This window comes from Hippoglossus hippoglossus, chromosome 3 (genome assembly GCF_009819705.1).
Source record: "Hippoglossus hippoglossus isolate fHipHip1 chromosome 3, fHipHip1.pri, whole genome shotgun sequence".
NCBI lineage: Eukaryota > Metazoa > Chordata > Actinopteri > Pleuronectiformes > Pleuronectidae > Hippoglossus > Hippoglossus hippoglossus.
In genome coordinates, this window is record NC_047153.1 from 24,710,555 (window position 1) to 24,729,813 (window position 19,259).

General features: G+C 41.4%; 1 protein-coding gene across 1 annotated transcript in view; it reads right to left on the reverse strand.

Annotated features, from left to right (window-relative positions):
* The window catches only part of LOC117755177 (synaptosomal-associated protein 25-A-like), a 38,421-nt gene extending 21,902 nt beyond the window's left edge, over positions 1-16,519 (reverse strand). The window contains exons 1-2 of the mRNA XM_034574742.1: positions 16,352-16,519; positions 618-723 (exon numbers count right to left, since the gene is read on the reverse strand). Coding sequence (XP_034430633.1) covers positions 618-689 — 72 coding nt within the window. The 5' untranslated portion in view covers positions 690-723; positions 16,352-16,519. The remainder of the gene's footprint in view (positions 1-617; positions 724-16,351) is intronic.
* Between the last annotated feature and the right edge of the window lie 2,740 nt (positions 16,520-19,259).

Genomic DNA, 19,259 nt, shown 5'->3' on the forward strand with positions numbered 1-19,259 from the left:
AAAGTTTTGACCAAATGTTCTCGGTTTTTCTTCTTTCTGGTTTGTCATGTTCCCCCACACATATGCAGTAAGTTTCATGTTCATTTATTTATATATTTGAAGAGGATGCTACAGAAACAAAATTAATAGATTGTTTTATGGCGTCAGATGTGCAAATTAGTTATTATTTGACTGACTGACTGATTAGACGCACCTCCCAGGTTACATCTCACTGAATTGTGCATGTCCACAGAGATATTAGTGTGTGAAATACTTTTTATGGAAAGAAAGTTTACAGGGTTAGGGTTAAATCATATTCACTTTCAACCAGTGACCATGACCATATTTATCATCATTTGACTGGAGACTGGAGTTGAACAGAAATGAAAACACATACTTTTGGCTTGAAGGAAGGACTAATAAAATTTGTAATTAATTTATAGAAAGTTATATATTATCGTTTTTTTCATTATTTGAACAAACAATATCATTGTGTGTGTGTGTGTGTGTGTGTGTGTGTGTGTGTGTGTGTGTGTGTGTGTGTGTGTGTGTGTGTGTGTGTGTGTGTGTGTGTGTTTCATATGTGCAATGTGCATGTTAATCCAGCTTTACACAGGTGTGTGTGTCTTAAACCGCACCTCATCAGCTACGTGGTCTGCGCGTGTCTGCAGGTCGGACAGCTCATTGCGCATGTCTGCTTCGTCTGCCATGATGACTGTTGAACTTGGACCTAGACAAGAAAGACTGAAGGAGACAGAGAGGGAGAGAGAGGGGAAGAGAGGGAGAGAGGGAGAGAGAGAGAGAGGAAAACAGGTTAGTACACAAACAAATAAATAAATTTGATGGACATCATGTGACCTTGAGTGTTAGTAAAAGCCTTTAGAGGATTAGCTGGTGTGCATCAAAACAACACAAAGGGAAGCGTTGCTGAGTGTGAGTAGCCCCGGGTACATGACATGAAATACAAACCAGGGAGCTTGAGTGATAGATCAAGTCATCACGCATTCTAAAATAGTGTTTTATAGTAAAATTGTTCAAATGAAACACAAACACTATTCACTGAGGCCATTTCTAGGTCTGCATCTATAGAAGCCTGTTACTTAACGTGTCCCCAACAATACCAAAAACACACATGAATATATGAAATATTTTCTGTCAGCTTGGTCTGAGTACAGTACGATCACAACTTCAAACACTCTTTCCACACCAGACATGACCCCGTCTGAATCCTGACGTCAACACTTGTCAAATATCTATTTCACACTGGAACTACGGATCAGCTCAGGTGAGCTTCTTTGGGTTCCTAAGATGGTTCCGAAAAAGGTCAGTGCTGTCAGAGCTCACCAGTGGGAAAAGGCTTTGTCATATCTGCTTGTTCACAGTTTATGGCACAATACAAAAAACACCAAAGCATGAGATATAACAAGGGCAGCAAATGTGTTAACTGAACTAAAGTTACAGTGTGAAGGGATCAACAGTAAATCAAGCTGAACGAAGGAGGAGCTTCATCACTCGATCAGTGAAAAGAAAGTGTCAGGACAGAGACGGGGTCTATTTTGGTTCCTCTGGTGCGCTGCCAGACAGTTTTTCATATAGCCACACGCAGCAGACCTGGAGGTATGGTCCATGAAAAATTGATGGCTGTTATTCTGCAGGCTGAGCGCTACATGCTGCCACTGCTGGTCGGGATGAAGATGAGGAGACAAAGAAAAGCTCAGCCCAGTCTCATGTGTTTCTTTAATTCCTCGCTCTCTCACTCTGCTGCTGCTGCTGCTGTCGCTCTGAACAATTAACCTTCTAAAGAGGCAAATAATCTGATCTGCTCCAATCAGATCTCAATTGTGTGTCTGAAGCACTTCTATTTATACTGCACAATTCACATTGAAGAGTTTTTGTTCTAATGTGTGTTGTCGCTGATATAAATTTAACCACCCAGCAGCTTTCAGCTTGGGGATCATTAATGCTTCATGTAATTTAATCCACTGCAGTGTACAGTGTAGCAATGGGACTGAGGGACCACCGACTGCTGGACTCAATCAAACACAGGGACTGCAGCAGGAGACGGATGCTACAGTATGGTTTCATGTTTTTTGGGGATAAAAAAAGCAAAAACAGCCAGTGCCTCTTTTTAAAGATTTCTGTCTCAGGCATCTGTCAATGACTTCCTGCCACTGAGGTGAGCAGACACAAGGTCAGGTAGAGTCACAGCTGGATATTTGATAAAGTATCTGCTTGTTCTGTCTGTCTCTGCCTCCATCTCAGCGGCGTCGTCAGCCCGATTAATAATTGAACATGTGCCGGGAAAGGAAATGGAGGGAGAGGAAAAAAACTGCCGTTTCAAAGTGCTTCTATAATTGTGTGTGTGTGTGTGTGTGTGTGTGTGTGTGTGTGTGTGTGTGTGTGTGTGTGTGTGTGTGTGTGTGTGTGTGTGTGTGTGTGTGCGTGCGTGCGTGCGTGTGCTTTTTGGTCAGCTCTGCCCAGTACATACAGTAGTTGAACTTTAAAATATTTATGTTGACATTTTACATTGTAGACTTTCGGCTGATGCTGTAATCCAGAGTGCAACATACGCTGCAAGTCATGAATCAGCAACATTACATGTGATCCACACAGAGCAGACAAGGTTCATGTCACACAAGAGAAAATTCACAGATTTAGTAATAAAAGTAATAAACTGCTCAGGCGCAAGTAGAGATTTCTAAAATTCAGACCATATGAACTGTGAACAGATATAGATCAGATCACTGGGAGAAATGTATTCAGGTTACTATCACAGCCATCTGCTCCATTTTAGAAAAACCATCTGAAGTTTCCAAAATGGCAGCAAACCAAGACTGATCATATCCATGGCAATGCTCCCTTCATGCCCACTTGTTGACAGCATTGCTGTGGTCGTGTTGTCAGTAGCAACAGTATTGATGTTCCACTGATGCATGTCCCATAAAACAGAGCGTCCTCTTAAACTAAGCTAAATATTAAATACTGGTCATCTCACTGTGTTCTCTCACATGCTCTATGTGTCATCTTCTCCCCACCACATCCGTCTGCCCCGGGTAATACTCTGCTGGGTTATTGATCATTCATTGGTTGGTTATCTCTTGACAGTGGAGCTGCTTCCTGTTAAGTCACACGTACAGCCCAGCTTTTTGTTTCTCCTGACCTGTACATTTACTCACATCCATTTAACTCTGGTTTAACTGCTGTCCAGCACAGCTTTCCTGCTTGATGACATTGACATTTGATTTGTTTTACCATAAATGAATCAGATTCATTCTATGTTATAACAAGTGTCTACAGCCATGATTACAAGATCCTGACTTTAAAACTGGGACACTTCAAGCAGTCAAGCAAACACTATGACATCTCAAGTCAATCTACTGTTAATAGTACTATCAATGCACAGCAATCGAGGAGCCCATTAGCTATCATCTGACAGTGAATTGATCAAGCAAGTATATCTGCAGGACCTCGATACTGTGGCTCCATCCCCCGATAGCTACTGTGCAGACACCGACTCCAAATGAAGTCAAAAGCACAAGATGGTGGCACCTGTATCTGGGATATTTTAGCTTTATCTTTGTTCACTGGTATAAAATAGAGACACATCGCCCATCTTTACATACAGTCTAACTAATGTTAGCATGCTAACATTTACCCAACATTATATTTGCACTAGCCACAGTGGGAAGGTGAGGCTGGTGGAAATGTCAGCAGTGTTAAACCAGTAATATAAAACATTGTCAAATTTCTTGGCAAATCATCCACTTGTTGAGATATTCCACAAGAACACAAACACGTCAACCTCACAGTGCAACAGGAAAACTCAAGGCAGCAGGCGGTAGCCTCTGGAGACCATGAGCGTCTGAATATCATCAGTCTGGACCAGAGTGGTGGAACAACAGGCCAACAAGGCTCTTAAACAGTTTCCTTCCACGGGTAGTCGGACTCAAATAGCTGCCACTTCTGAACTCTGCTGTTATTCCCACATCCTAGACTGTTTCATGTCACCTACACTTGTACAGTTGTTTCGGCCATAATGTCTTGCTCATAGGTCTCTTATTGTACACTGCTTGTTTCTTGTTTTATAAAATCTAATTGTTTGTTTTTTAGATACTATTGAAATTGCACTGCCCTGGAGAAACGATATTTAATTCTACACTGCATAGTTTTACTGTTGGTTAGAAATGACAATAAATTCTTGATTGATTGATTGATTGACAAAGCCATAGAGGGCTAAGAAGTTCAAAATGTCAGCAAGTTGCTCCATCACTGACTGACTGTGAGTAAGGTAACACACAAGATATTAAGATTTCAATTAACTTGCTCCCTATCTCGACTTATTTTATTGACTTAGTTTACAAGTTACAGTGTGTAACAAAACCAAAATCAAACTGCGTGCTCCTCGCATCGTGTTACTGTCAGGGTAATACATTCTAAAAAAAACTACCCTCACACACACACACACACACACACACACACACACACACACACACACACACACACACACACACACACACACACACACACACACACACACACACACACACACACACACGCATTATAGTGGAGGTGATTTAATGCAAGGTCCAGCCGTCCCCATCCCCCACCTGTGGCCCTGCGGGCTGTCACTCATCTTGACTGACGGCTGCTGTAAGGCCTGAACTCAGCCTGTAGAGATTAAAGTCAGCAGGGAAAGAGGATTTACTCTCCACTGTTTTCTCTCTCCTCTCTCCCTCTCCCTCTCTCCCTCTCTCTCACACACACACACACACACACACACACACACACACACACACACACACACACACACACACACACACACACACACACACACACACACACACACACACACACACACACACACACACACTCTCCTCTAACTCCATCTCCTCTCTCTTGCTTTCTTTGTTTCACGTCATCCACTTTCCATGCCCTCCCTGAAAATATACAATGTGTGCAGGAACGAGACAAGAGTATACATTATATAATATCTATGTAATAATACCATACCCTACATGTTTAGCTATAAATATGAGCCACCGCAGCATTGATTCAGTCTGTAGCTAAATGATAAACTGAGGTCAAATCATGCGGCGTACAGGAAGTGATAAGATTTCCTGGAAACAGACAATAGCTCTGAAATCTTACCAACCACAGAGCCTCTCATTACATCAACAGCGTCAAAAGAATAAAATCCTCAGTAACTGTTACACGTGATGTCTGGATGTACAGAGCAAAAAGACAACACTAAGAGAGTGTGTCTAAGAAAAACTAAGTAACAAATTAAAGTATCAGTGCATTTTATACACACGGAGACGTTAAAAGGGCACCAATGAATTATTGATCCAAATATTAATAGCATTAATGCTAAAAGCTGTTGAAGGCACATGTGGAAAGAGGATGAGAGAGGGATAGAGGCGGAACATGACCTCGATGAGCAAAGCCAGTAAAAACTTTCTCTAGATGACGAAAGAGTGACGGAATCTGTCGCTGTTGTTGTGTTTTATAATTGGACTTAATCCCGCTCCATCCCAGTAAACAGTGACAAGTCCAGCTGCTAATATGTACACTCTCATCTGTTCTGTATTTCTTTTGTTGGTTCAAAAGTCTGAATTTGTTTCCATGAATGTACTTGTCTGTCTCTGTTTGTCCTTGGACCATGTCTGTCCCGTCCATCATCACATCTTTTCCTTTCCACAAAACCGTCTGGTACCAGCACAACGGACAGCTACACTATCTCATGTCATTTGAGCTACAGGCACATTTGTGTACATGTGTGTAGACAGTAGAACAGAGCAGTGTAGTGTTTTGCCCCAGAGCTCCAGAGGGGGACTGTTCATGGGCTGACATGATTAACACACAGCTACACAGCCCTAATTATAGAAGAATCCAGCAACAATAAGAAGCTATTTCAGGCAACAAAGAGAAAGGAACATACAAATGGAAAATTCCTCACTGAAAAGCCTGAAAACACTCAAACTTAGCTGTAAAGGCAGCATGTTCAACACTCGTTGGTCACAATACGACATCCATGCATCCACCCAACAACAATCTTTACCATGTATCATTTGAGGGGGGTGGGGGGAGCTGGAGCCAATCTACAAACTTGACAGGTCATCAGTGTATCACAGGACCAAACATACAGAAACAAACAAAATAGTCACTCACATTCACACCTACGGCCAATACAGAGTTTCCGATCAACCTCACCTCAATCTGCATGTCTCTGCACTGTGGGAGGAAGCTGGAGAAAACCTATGCAGACACAGATATGACTCCACACAGAAAGACCCCGGCCAAGCTGGGATTCAAACCAGGTAAGGCAACAGTGCTAGACACCACACCACCATGTCACCCTCGCATTTACTAAACTAAAACTATTCCTAACACACTGATATGAAAGATGCAGGATTCTACAGTGTTGTCAGAGTGTAAATGCATTAGCAATGCATTACAGCACGATGATGAAGAAGTAAATCCAGGGTGATACCGCTAATACTGTACGAACAGGATGCGATTAAGCATAATAGCAGTTGTGGACATTTAACACTTCACTCTGATCGTTGCAGAAAAGCAGTTGAGTTGAAAAACATGAATAATACTTGGATAAGTCGGCAGTAGCATTGACAAAAGACTGACATACAGCATAGACCTTATATCTGTGATTCGAGACAGACACCACTCTCCCTTCATTCCAGCAGAGGCTGAAACACCCAGACCACAAGAACACACTTCCGTCTGCCTTGTGGCCAATTATACGTTCATTACCTCCTCTTTTCATTGCAATCAGCAGACAAACAGTCTCACTAACAGCATCAGAACAAAGAAAAGCACAGAACATGAAACTAGATAGATGATGGTAAGTAACAAATATAAAGATTACATACATACATAAAGCAACGGCAGTATAAAAGCTTCTGCAGGTATAGGTTCTGTTAACATCGACCTGAAAATAAGTTGAGTCATGATGCTGATTGTTATGAAAACACTAGTTTACATGAATCTCTTTTGTGAGATTTAAAGAAAAAGCAGGCAGGTATATTAAAGGATGATGGGACACATGCTCTGCAGCAGACTGTCAGGCTGCCATGATAAAGTGCCTCCACCCTGAAGCGAAGAGGCTGCTGTCAATCAGGCGTCATGTTCAGCTGAGATGAAACAGTGTTTGTGGAGGAAATAGGACATCAGGGCACCTTGGTTTCCAGAGAATCTCACTGTCACGGAAACCAGGTCAGCTTGTCAGTTGCTCGGTTGTATGTTTCTCACGGGTTTGTAGGAGCACTAACCTAAATCTGGGGGATTTTTGCATTTTTCCCAGTCTTTCATGCATTTATTATTGTGGAATCGTTAGAGGGGAGGTGGGAAGTGAGGCGGTGGTCACAGTGGGACTGAGAGTTGGTCGTGCTATTTCTGTAATTCTCCTTTCTTTGTATAATTGTGGAGAAGTGAAGGAACCAGACGTGAACCCTGTGTATAAGTCCCCATCTCCCTCCTCTATTTGCACCAGACTTAACCTCCTGCCCTCCATCTATCTGATGGAAATTAGTACAGCAATGACACTGTAGCTACAAACCTCACGATAATGACTTTATAATAATTTCTGTAATTATGAAAGAGTCGCACCACAGGGACTCAGTGTCTCTCATGTCCATTTACACTGAAAGAGGAGCAGACTGTAGTTACACACTGTGAATACATGTGTACATGTGTAGGAGGTTAACACACTGAGAAACTGAAAACATCACACAGTGAGAACTGGTTCAAGGGCGATAAGGAGAGCAGCAGCAGCAGCAGCAGGGCAGACATGGCCCTGTGTGTGTGTGTGTGTAGGTGTGTGTGTAAGTATGGATATAGGTGTTGCGAGCATCAAACATCTCACCACATCAAAGCAGAAGCAACTTTCATTATTCACGGGATAGAGCCAGGTCAACATTATTAATGCAAGAGCAGTGTGTGTGTGTGTGTGTGTGTGTGTGTGTGTGTGTGTGTGTGTTTTCTGTGTACTACTCATGTTGTTTGGTGCTTAATCCCTTTACACAGTCAGATGAAAACAAAGCCCAAGTCCCCTTAATAAAACATTACATATTAAGGTGAAGACATGTTTTAAGGTTAAATAGTGAGGTTAGTTTAGGTCTCCATGAAATGTAAGTGTGTGTGTGTGTGTGTGTGTGTGTGTGTGTGTGTGTGTGTGTGTGTGTGTGTGTGTGTGTGTGTGTGTGTGTGTGTGTCTAGTATCAGTGGGTCTATTTATTTATTTTATATGTATAATAATGTTTGCTTATTACTGAAAATGATTTAATCTGGCCCATGAATCAAACATCACATGATGGTGTTGTCCTAATAAAACGACATCTCTGCTCTGAGACATGCACTGCTCCGGTTTAACCTCTTTCCACTTTGTCTTGCAGTCAATATACTTTAACAGATCACACAGTTGTGCAGAACCAACTCTTATCCAGGCATCAGAAAGACGTTAAGATAGAAAGGCTGATAACCTTCAATTAAACACACACACACACACACACACACACACACACACACACACACACACACACACACACACACAAACACACAAACACACACACACACACACACACACACACACACACACACACACACACACACAGACACACGCTCAGCTGCTCTTGTACCCCGCGAATTCCCTCATGCCTTGTTAGCCTATCAGTTGATTTTAAACCTGCTTGGTCAGGACTAAGCAGAATCATATATAGAATTAAACCTATCATTCAGACTGCAGCACTTCATATGTAACATCATCAACTCTGCACTCTCAGACAGCCTTCATATAACATTACACATGTCAACACACTAGTTGTTTCACTGATAATTTAGGGTCAAACTGATTAAAGGGGATTTTCTGTGACCTGTGACCATTTAATATACAACTCTGACACCACAGGAAGGTTTCAGCACTTGGTTTTAGTTTAGCACATTTGCAATCCATCCTCTAGCAAATGAGTAATGTTTCTTTGCAAAGGACATCTGACTCAGGGCAAAACGAAAATAGCATTTTACACATTGGTGTATGATAACACATCCATGGTTTTACACCATGACGTGGGCCAAATGAAGCTGGAGCACGGGCACTGACCTTTACACTACTACAGTTTGTGGTTTGTCATTTAGCTAAATAAGAACCTGAAGCATGTGCAGAAACAACTCATCTATAACTGAACAGACGCACTCATGTCTTTAGTTTTTCCCTTTCTATCACACACACATATACACACACCACAAGTACATACGGTACGTCGCTGACCTATAAGCAGTAAACACATATGCCAAGACATGACTAGGCCAGAGAGCATGATGGGAGCCTGAGGGCTAAACTATTCAGACAGTACCTCCACCATTTTACAGCTGACTGCTAATAAACCATGCATGTACCAACGGCCACACACACACACACACACAGACACACAGTACACACATGTATACACTCAGCATGGTTTTCGAGTGCACTCACTTTGCTTCAGCAGACCCTGACACACTGCTGGTTCACAGTAACATAAAAAATAATTGCCCCTGCCCCAAACAAAATTTAGATTCCATCTTTTTGATCTGCACTGACACAAAATTGGAGCCTACAGTCATGTCACTGTGAGTTTGCCTTCGTCATGAATCCCGTAAAGAATAATTCTGGATGCATAAAATCACAATTTGTTCCCATTCCTCCTCACAATAACTTCAAATCCAGACAGTGAAACAGTGAAATGATAGGGCCGATAATATCATCTGTACTCTCTGTATCTACAGTAGATGTAGTTGGTCACAATTTTAATTCAATATTCATACTAAAACATATAAAGTAAAGAACAAAAAAACTGTAATATTTAACTACAGTGGCTGAAAGAGAAGCATTATATGTATGATGTATTAGAGGATTGTTCTAACTGTGAAACAATAAACATGTAAACTCCAAATTAGTGTATGAAATTAAACAAATCAAATAAGCTAAAAAAGGTTTTCATTAGATAAAACATACAGTGTAAATAAGTGGATGCATCAAAGAACAGCTTTATAACAGAGTCTTTTCATCCATTTTGATCTCAGTGGCTGAATGTGAGTGGAACAAGGTAGAAGAAAACAACTCATACGACGCTGCTTTTCTGCCCTGAGCAACGCCCACCGTGACCATATGGCCTCACTGAATTAAAACATTCCCTATGGAGAGACAGGAGGGACACACAGGGAGGAATCTGCTGTGGAAAATCTCTCAGGAAATCTAAATGCCTGAGCATGCTATTGGAGACAGTTTGCAGTGACATTCTAAGATAATGGGCATATTAGATGTTATTACCCCCCAACACATCAACAATCAACCCAAATCTTTGCATTTAAATTATTTTCCACATAAGTGCATACAGCTGCTATTCAGTGATGGAGTAAAAAGGTACAAGGTGGCCACGTGATTACCAGGCAGCAAGGGCTGATTTTTACCACCTTCACCGTGACAGAGGATTTCACTCAAAACAAACGGAGGGGGCAGGATGTCTCGGCTGAGCGGGGGATGATGGAGCAGATTGCATTTCTGACATTTCCTTGTTATATAATCTATAAGAGGACAGACAGGCGGGGGGGGGGGGGGGGGGGGGGGGGAGCTACAGCGGAAGGGTAAGGACTGAGACACGCAGATTATCCAGAGAAACGAAGGCGGGAAGATAGAGATGTGCAGAGGTGGGTCACAGAGGAAAGAAGATGCACTTTGAACACACCCTCAACAGCTCCTGAAACTGTTTGGACCTGTTTCAGGAGGATAATTATAATGACATTTTATGCATTTAGCATCTGCAGCCACCTACAGACATTAAAATTGTGTCAGCATGATCTTAATAAACCAGGAGGGCAGAGGGATGTACAGGCAGACAGATATGCAGGCTGGGAAGTGAGGTAGTGTGGGACATATACAGGAGATTCAAAGCAATCATCTGTGGCCTGCAGGGATAATCACTGCAAAGCCCCACTGTCCCATTCACTGAGGATAAAACCTGCTGGATTAATCTGAAGGCCTACAGAATACACACACACACACACACACACACACACACACACACACACACACACACACACACACACACACACACACACACACACACACACACACACACACACACACACACACACACACACACACACACACACACACACACACAAACACAGAGAGAGATGCCTCACAAGACTTACATAACACGTGGCCTACTCTCCCTCTCTTTTACTTTCCCTCCCTCATACATGCTTTCCCTTTTCTTTCTTTGGCATTCACTGCCGCTCTCTCTCTCACTTCTGCTCTCACAAACACACACAAAACCTAGATTACACGCAAATACACACACACACTATCCAACACTCCCTTCTCTCCTCCATTTCTCCTCCACTCTCCTCCCACATGAACACATTCAAATGGACACCTGTCACCACGCCGCACCGTACACGCTGTTCATTTATACACTCACACAAACATTGAGGTGACAGGCACGTATAGCACAGAACATAATAAAAAAAGATATAGGTACCACTGCTATAATGTTACCTTGTTGTTATTGTTTTTACTGTCATCGTTTTTACCCTGTTAAGTACCTTTGAGTAAGCTATACAAATAAAATGTATCATTATTATCATTATTATTATTATTATTATTATTATTATTATTATTATTATTATTATTATTATTATACCTAAACTCATTCTCTGGGCTGTACATATATCTGATATATAGGATGAAGACATGCTTGCAAAAAAAGATAACTCCTCCTGCATAATATACACAAACATAATATACACAACACACTCATAATATCAAGCAAATAAATGTCTGCCAAGGATCTTCTAGATGTATTTCCACGACCTATTTTGGATCTTTTTGACTGATATTTATAAATATTATTTACAGGGTTGATGAGCATAGAGTGTAGCGGACACACAAGGGTCATTGACGTGACGCCTATATTTTCTGTCCGACTGCATTTTCTTCTGTTAAAAAAAGGTTTAAATACATAAAGAAATACCATATATATGTAGTACCTGTTCCGTATATGTACACACTTTAAATTTCCAAAAACCATTAGTTATTTAAATGTTTCTGTTTTTTAAAGTGTCAAAATATCATGTGGTGCGACCCGTCCGGCCATGACTGCTGTTGTGAAAACTTCTTTGAAATTACTCAAAATCTATTCAAATTTATTTTCTGCCATATTTGGCATGATTTCCAAAGTGTTTTGTAATCCTGTACAAAATTACAAAGCATTTGCATTTATATTTCCTTCATAGTATACAAACAAACTTTGTCCGATGATGTCCATTTTATGAAATATCATGTGGTGCGACCATCAAAAAATGAACAATATGGGACTTTGATGTTGAAATCCATTCAAAGACAGGAAGTTGCATCATAAACCATTTTGCCACGGAGCCATGGAAGCAGCAACAGGTTTGTAACTCTCTCTCAAATTTGGAAAAAAATTACCTTTTTCACGGCTGGTATGTAGTTACCACATTTGGATATCATGTGGTATGACCTAAAGAAAACTATGAATTCTAAGTTATTTCTAAAAATATACACAGTGACCTTTTGTGCTGACCTAGTTTGTTTTCTTTAGGTGGCCAATTATGTGCCTGTAAATTTTGACTGAACTAGAAAAATATCATGTGGTGCGACCAAATGTGGTGCGACCATTGCAGAGTGTTTTACATGATAGATATATGTCCTAGATTGGGAGTTTTGGGGCTTTTTTAAATTCAATTAATGATTTATATACATAAATATTTCTATGCAATTAGAGTATTTTTTTCAAATATTTCAGAAACAACGGTTTATGTTGAATTTTTGTACAATATCATGAATAAATACCACCCCAAAAATGTAACATGTAATTTTATCTCGGTTATTATGAATTTATTAGTAATTTATTATTTATTTATGTGTTTATTTATTTATAACTGTTTAAATTTATTTTACCAGATGCCACTTCCAAGCAAAATAAAAACCGCTCGCCAAAACCGCTCGCCATGTTCATAATAGATAATAATAGATATTCTTTTTTTTGTATTTTAAAATTGGCCTGTTGAAAATCCTTATACGTCATTGACCCATAAATCAGGTTCCCACAGATCTGATCAGAGAGGTGCATCTCAATTCAAACATCTGAAATGTACTGCTTTGTCGATAGAGCATCAGGATCATAATTCAGAGTGTGTGTCTATTTGTGTGTGTGTGTTCCTGAAGGGAAACAGTGGTTGTCTGTTCACATCTCTCTAAATAATGGTTCTCTGCCCTCTCAGCTGTACCAAAAGGGGCAGTGCTGTATTTGTTGGCACTATACTGTCAAAGTAAATCAGCTGCGTAGCGTGCAAACCAGCAGCAGAAATGTGTATATCGTGTCCCCCACACGGCTGTGAGTGTGCATATGCGTCTTCATGCACGTGCGAGCTACAAACAAAACTAGGAGAACCTCTTACAAACGTTGCTCCATAGAGCTTCTAGTGGTCCAAAACTCCACAGAGGACCTTTAAGCTACAGTAGATAAACAGTTTTGTGAGGGGCTAGCAGGTCTCAGGTCAGGGCTTTGAAGTCCTGAGTCGAGGCTAAAACCATAAAGAATCCAGTTTTTCCTTTGTGCTGGCGTACACAAGCAACCGCAACCTTCCCTCCTGTTGTTCATTGTGACTGGCTGCTGCTGAGTTGAATACAGAGAACTCATTTGCAGCACACGTTTATATAACTCACTTTTTCATCATTGGGGAGAATATCAGGTCATTCCACGACTGAAGTTACAAGTCACTGCTGGTTAAGTCAGCTGCAGGTCTCCTTTGTTTTCATCCAGTTTAAAGTTACGTGACTGGAGCACGCACCTCTGTGCACAAATGACTCAACACACTTAATACACACCGCGTGGGTGAGACCAAAACATCCTGCAGCGCTTTTAAAAAAACATCTCCCCCTCAAAGAAAAGAGGGGATTGACTAAAGCTGACAAAGAGTGACATTAATAACAAGTGGATGTTGACAAGGATGTACATTATTGGAGCATTATTATGTTTTAATGGAGTGCAGATCCAAAACAAATCTGTATAAAAGAAAGGACTGTGAATTCAATCTGCTGAAACCTAATACGTGAGCAACATGCAGTGAAAAAGAAGACTATGCATTCTTAGACATCAGATATATAATTTGTATAGCTGATGACACTGAAATTCAACAAGGGCAGTGGAGGAAAAAGTAACAAGGCGGATAAATGAAACTGTGTGAATGTGGTTCTAAGGGGACAAGAGGAAAGTGTGTAACTCAGAGTCTATGTGTGTTCTCAACAGATGATGGAGCTGGAGGCTGGTGGTAATTTCTCGCCGTTTGTGTGCAGAGAGATGGAGGGGCGAGTGAGGGGTGCTATGGAGGGGGCACAGCAGTTCAAGCCGAAACCATTTTCTCCCCATGAAAGTGATTTCTGTTTTCCTGTTTGTCACAGCGTCTCACCTCTAGAGAATCGTGAACACACAGCTCACATCATCTTTCCACCAAAATAAGACTGTGATTGCTCTTTCAAGGTGCCTGTTAGAGTAGAGTAATCTGCAGTCAAGGGTTTTACAAAACCGGTTACACCCCGATTTCACAATCAGGTTTTGGTTTCCAGCTTCTTCACCAGTTCACCACCATCATGGGAGGTTGGATGTGTTTTTGGATTGGTTAACATATAAGAGTTTGTCGTGTGCTATGTGGTCATTTCCTGCCCTAATTGAATTTATTTGTTTGCTCCTTGTTAGAAACAGCACCGGGCTGCCAACGACAAAGTCAAAAAGACAAGTCTAACACACAAACACACACACGCGTGCTGATCTACTTAAGAGTCGGCCTGAGCTCTTTGTCCTCCCTGACATTAGACCAGGTACAGACACAGGACAGGAAGCTGAGAGGGCCAAAAGTTTGTATAAGGATCCTTTTCCTGGAATCAAGATGCTACTCATTCCCACTATTTACTAAAATCACTGCACCACCTTCAACCTCAATTTGATGTCGATCTATACTATAACCTTACATTAAAATCTTGTACACAACTTCACAACTGCATGAGTTCACACATACTGATGCAGTTACAAGACTTTTCAGGTTGAACTGACTGAGAACACATTTGTGAAATGATGCTTTGTCTCTTAAGTCTCCACTGGAGACACAGGAACAGAACTGATGCCTGATTCTTGATGTCCTCATACCAAACAACAAGAGCACTGAGACCTTTGACCTGAGAGAGAGCTTGTATCACTGATCCTTATCATGTAGACATGTAAACAGATGGATCAGCAAAGACATGAACAGATGTATAGGTTGAATAATTGGTTAATTAATTGGTTGGTTAATTGATAGATTAATTGGTTGATTGATTGATTGATTGAGTTTGGAAACAGGAAGTCATAAGTGATAAGCCTCCTCTTCCTCAGTAACTCTGTGACCATGTCTAGTCCTTTAGACAAAACTAAGACACCACACAAAACAGTGTCCTTCCAAGTAACTCCTTTCTTATCCACTATGAAACCCTCCAGAGAAGACCATAGTGTCACTTGTTTCCAGCGCAGACCAACGTATCATTTTCCTGATGCTCATGAGTGAGCTGCCTCGTTCACAACCACATAAACGTCCTGAACAGCAGGGAACTGGTGAGTCTTTCATATTTGTTTTATTAAAATAAGTTTAAAAAAAATCAGAGACAAAGCACTGTGTGTGCGTGTGTGTGTGTGTGTGTGTGAGAGAGAGAGAGAGAGAGAGAGAGAGAGAGAGAGAGAGAGAGAGAGAGAGAGAGAGAGAGAGAGAGAGAGAGAGAGAGAGAGAGAGAGAGATGGAGTGTGTGCTGGAGCTGTCCGAGGTGCTGAACTCGACTCACTCTTCTACGAGCAGTTTAGCCGCGACACAGCCAGCCTGAGAGGCAGAGGCTCTACCACCCTTTAATTTAATCCTTACAACAAACAACTACCTTAATCCTCTAATTCATTTAGGACCGAAACTCACATCCAAACACAGCCTCTTTGCACAAAAACACGCCGCAACTAGAAGTTACAGAGACACACGCACCAGCCCTGACACCACAGTGACATTTGTAGTGATTTTACCATTAGAAATGGCTTCATGTAATATCAATTTAGAACGAATCAGTGCTACGAATAACACAAACAACTATAACAGCAGCAACAAACACCTTAGCTGTGGGAGAAAACCTGGATAAGACAGCTACTGGTAAATTATCTGAAAGATTTATATTTTACAGCCTCATATTTTGAGGAAAAACCGAACTTTAATTGATGCTCTGATTTTACCAGTAAGTCTCGCTGAGGAAAACAAACAATGAATCTATAAAGTTAACCAAACCTACCTTCTTCAAGCTTCTTCAAGCTTCTTCCGCTCTTCTCCTCCTCTTGCTCTCTACTGTACTTTATGTGTTTCGGTGAAGCGTGTGTCCGTCCTGCCGCTCCGTTAACGGGACTGCCCCCCCCCCCCTCCCCCGGTGGAAACACACCGTCCTCCTCACAACCAGGCGTCAAACCGGGCGGATTTAGACACCGCACACTTCCTGTTCACATTTAACAAAATAAAACCTCAAGTTGAAATGACCTTTTTCTCAACATTTCCAGAGACTCTGTCGCCTCAGCTGCAGGACAGATGGTGTACAGACGAACACTGTCTCCATGACATGGTGTGGCTGGCTCCATCTCTAACAGAGGCTGCTAATGAAGTCAGATACTGAAACACAACTGTAATTTAGCATCAACCTACACATTACCTCTTTACACATTATTAAATTCAAACTGTCAAAAAACTACCGGAAACCCCAAATATGAGGGAGGGAGAAAATGTTATCCACATCCCCTCTCTCTAAACTGTCCCCTCAACAACAACGACCCCCTCACAATAGTTCCATCACCTGTTTCTGGTAAAGAAAAGTACTAGAAAAGTACTAGAATATTATTATACATGAGATTAACAGTAAAAGTGTAATAATGAGTTATTTAATATCAATCAGACAATAATGAAGGGCATGTTATCGCATATATACTAAATATGTATATGGGTTGATATCCATATTTAGGATTTAGCTCATATTTAAATGAATCCTCTGCAGATAGACCTAACTTCAGTGTAGTCTAATGGAGGATAAAAACGAACTACTCTCTCCGTGTTCCTCTTCTTCGTCTTCTTCTTCTTCTTCTTCTTTATTTTATTTTGTAGGGTCGAGTCGTCTTACTTCCTGTCATTGTGTGCATTTGATGGCGCTCACAAAATGGCCGCGCCCTCTGACGTTAGAGATGTCGGAGGGATAATCAGTGGGGCAGCTCAGCAGCTTCAGAGCCATGATGGCTCCTGCTGGCTGCTGACCGCAGTCAGTTTCCACAGAACCAGGCACAGTTCCAGCTCAGCGATTACTGAGAGGATTTTAATTTGTGCAACTTAAGTCCAGAGTCATGTTCACTCTGGAAAGTGTGGTGAGTTCCAATAAAGTGAAAAATAAAATAAGAGTTTGAAATAGATGAAACAAATGAGAAAAAAATGTGTCCGAGCAAATGGCTGATTTTATTATTTAAAAAGCCTGATCTCAGACCTGCTTCTTAAAAACATCATATATATGTCTGTTGCAGGAGCAGACCTGATCTCAGACCTGCTCCTTAAAAACATCATATATATGTCTGTTGCAGGAGCAGACCTGATCTCAGACCTGCTCCTTAAACACATCATATATGTTTCTGTTGCAGGAGCAGTCCTGATCTCAGACCTGTTCTTAAACACATCATATATGTTTCTGTTGCAGGAGCAGACCTGATCTCAGACCTGTTCTTAAACACATCATATATGTTTCTGTTGCAGGAGCAGACCTAATCTCAGACCTGTTCTTAAACACATCATATATGTTTCTGTTGCAGGAGCAGTCCTGATCTCAGACCTGTTCTTAAACACATCATATATGTTTCTGTTGCAGGAGCAGACCTGATCTCAGACCTGTTCTTAAACACATCATATATGTTTCTGTTGCAGGAGCAGACCTAATCTCACCCCTAATCTCAGAAACACATCAAATGCTCTCACATTACGCTCCTCCCCTCACTCCATGCTCATCTTAAACTGTGAATGTCACAATAGAGCGTGCAACTATCCTACTAATATTATGCATCCCAGTGTATGCCTGCACAAACTGTGCACGTGCATGAGTGTGCACCAGTGTGAATGGTTCCCTGACAGAAAGGCTCTCTGAGATTCTCCTTCGTGTGTATAGCTGTTTGCCCCTGGAGTCTTTGACTTTACATAATCAAATACATGCTGCTTTTTTTTTTGCAGTGCCATGAGGCAGGGGATGTGAATACTGAGCACAACCAAAACTACACAGTGGGAGGCCAAGCTAAAAAAAAACAGGATGATGAGCTGTGGTGGACAGGCTTGTTATATTAACTGCTATCATCATGCAAACAGAGCATCAAATCTAACACAGTCAGTGTTTCAGAAAAATTAAATCCAGCCAGGGTGTTGATTTCTTCATTCACACCCTCACCTAAATATGCATGTGCCCAAAGTCCTCGAGCTGCTGAAGGGTACAGTCAATGCCACAGTGAGAATAAATGTGATTTGTGGATACAGAAACCTGTTTCGTCAAGGTCAAAGGTCAGAGGCGCAGTGTTAATTATTTCTGTCACTCTGGAAAAGATCGTGTGACAGACATGCTGTGGCATGACGGAGGGTTGGGGGCAGATGTACAGATGAACAGGGTATGATTTTCTCACCTCACGTCAGTTGTCACTTGACTCATTTGAACGAACGCACGTCACGGCTCCAGGGAGACATGACTGCTGTTTTCCAGTTTTCAGAGAAACACTCAGACATTTCTCTTCCACAGCAGATGATCCAGTTTGCTTTCCAGATCTGATCATCAGTGGATCTGATCTTCCAATGTGATGGATTGGTTTATTCCATCTTCTCCAGCCCATTGAAGAAACCATTAAACCATTAAACCATTTTCTCCTCGGGCGTTATTGTGCTTTCAAGATGACTGAATCCACTTGTGTGCACAACACACTACATTCAGGAAACAGACATAAATTGGAGATTGATTTCTTGTCTGTGTTACAGACGGTGTTGAGGATGTTGCTCTGGCAGATCGATTAACTGTAAATTATGAGCAAACACAGAGGAGCTCTGAAAAAGACGCTTCATGTGCTGTCCTGAGGCAGAGATGTGGATGAAGAGCTCCACAGGGTTCGAGTCCGACTCAACTCAAACATTCACAGTCAGAAGTT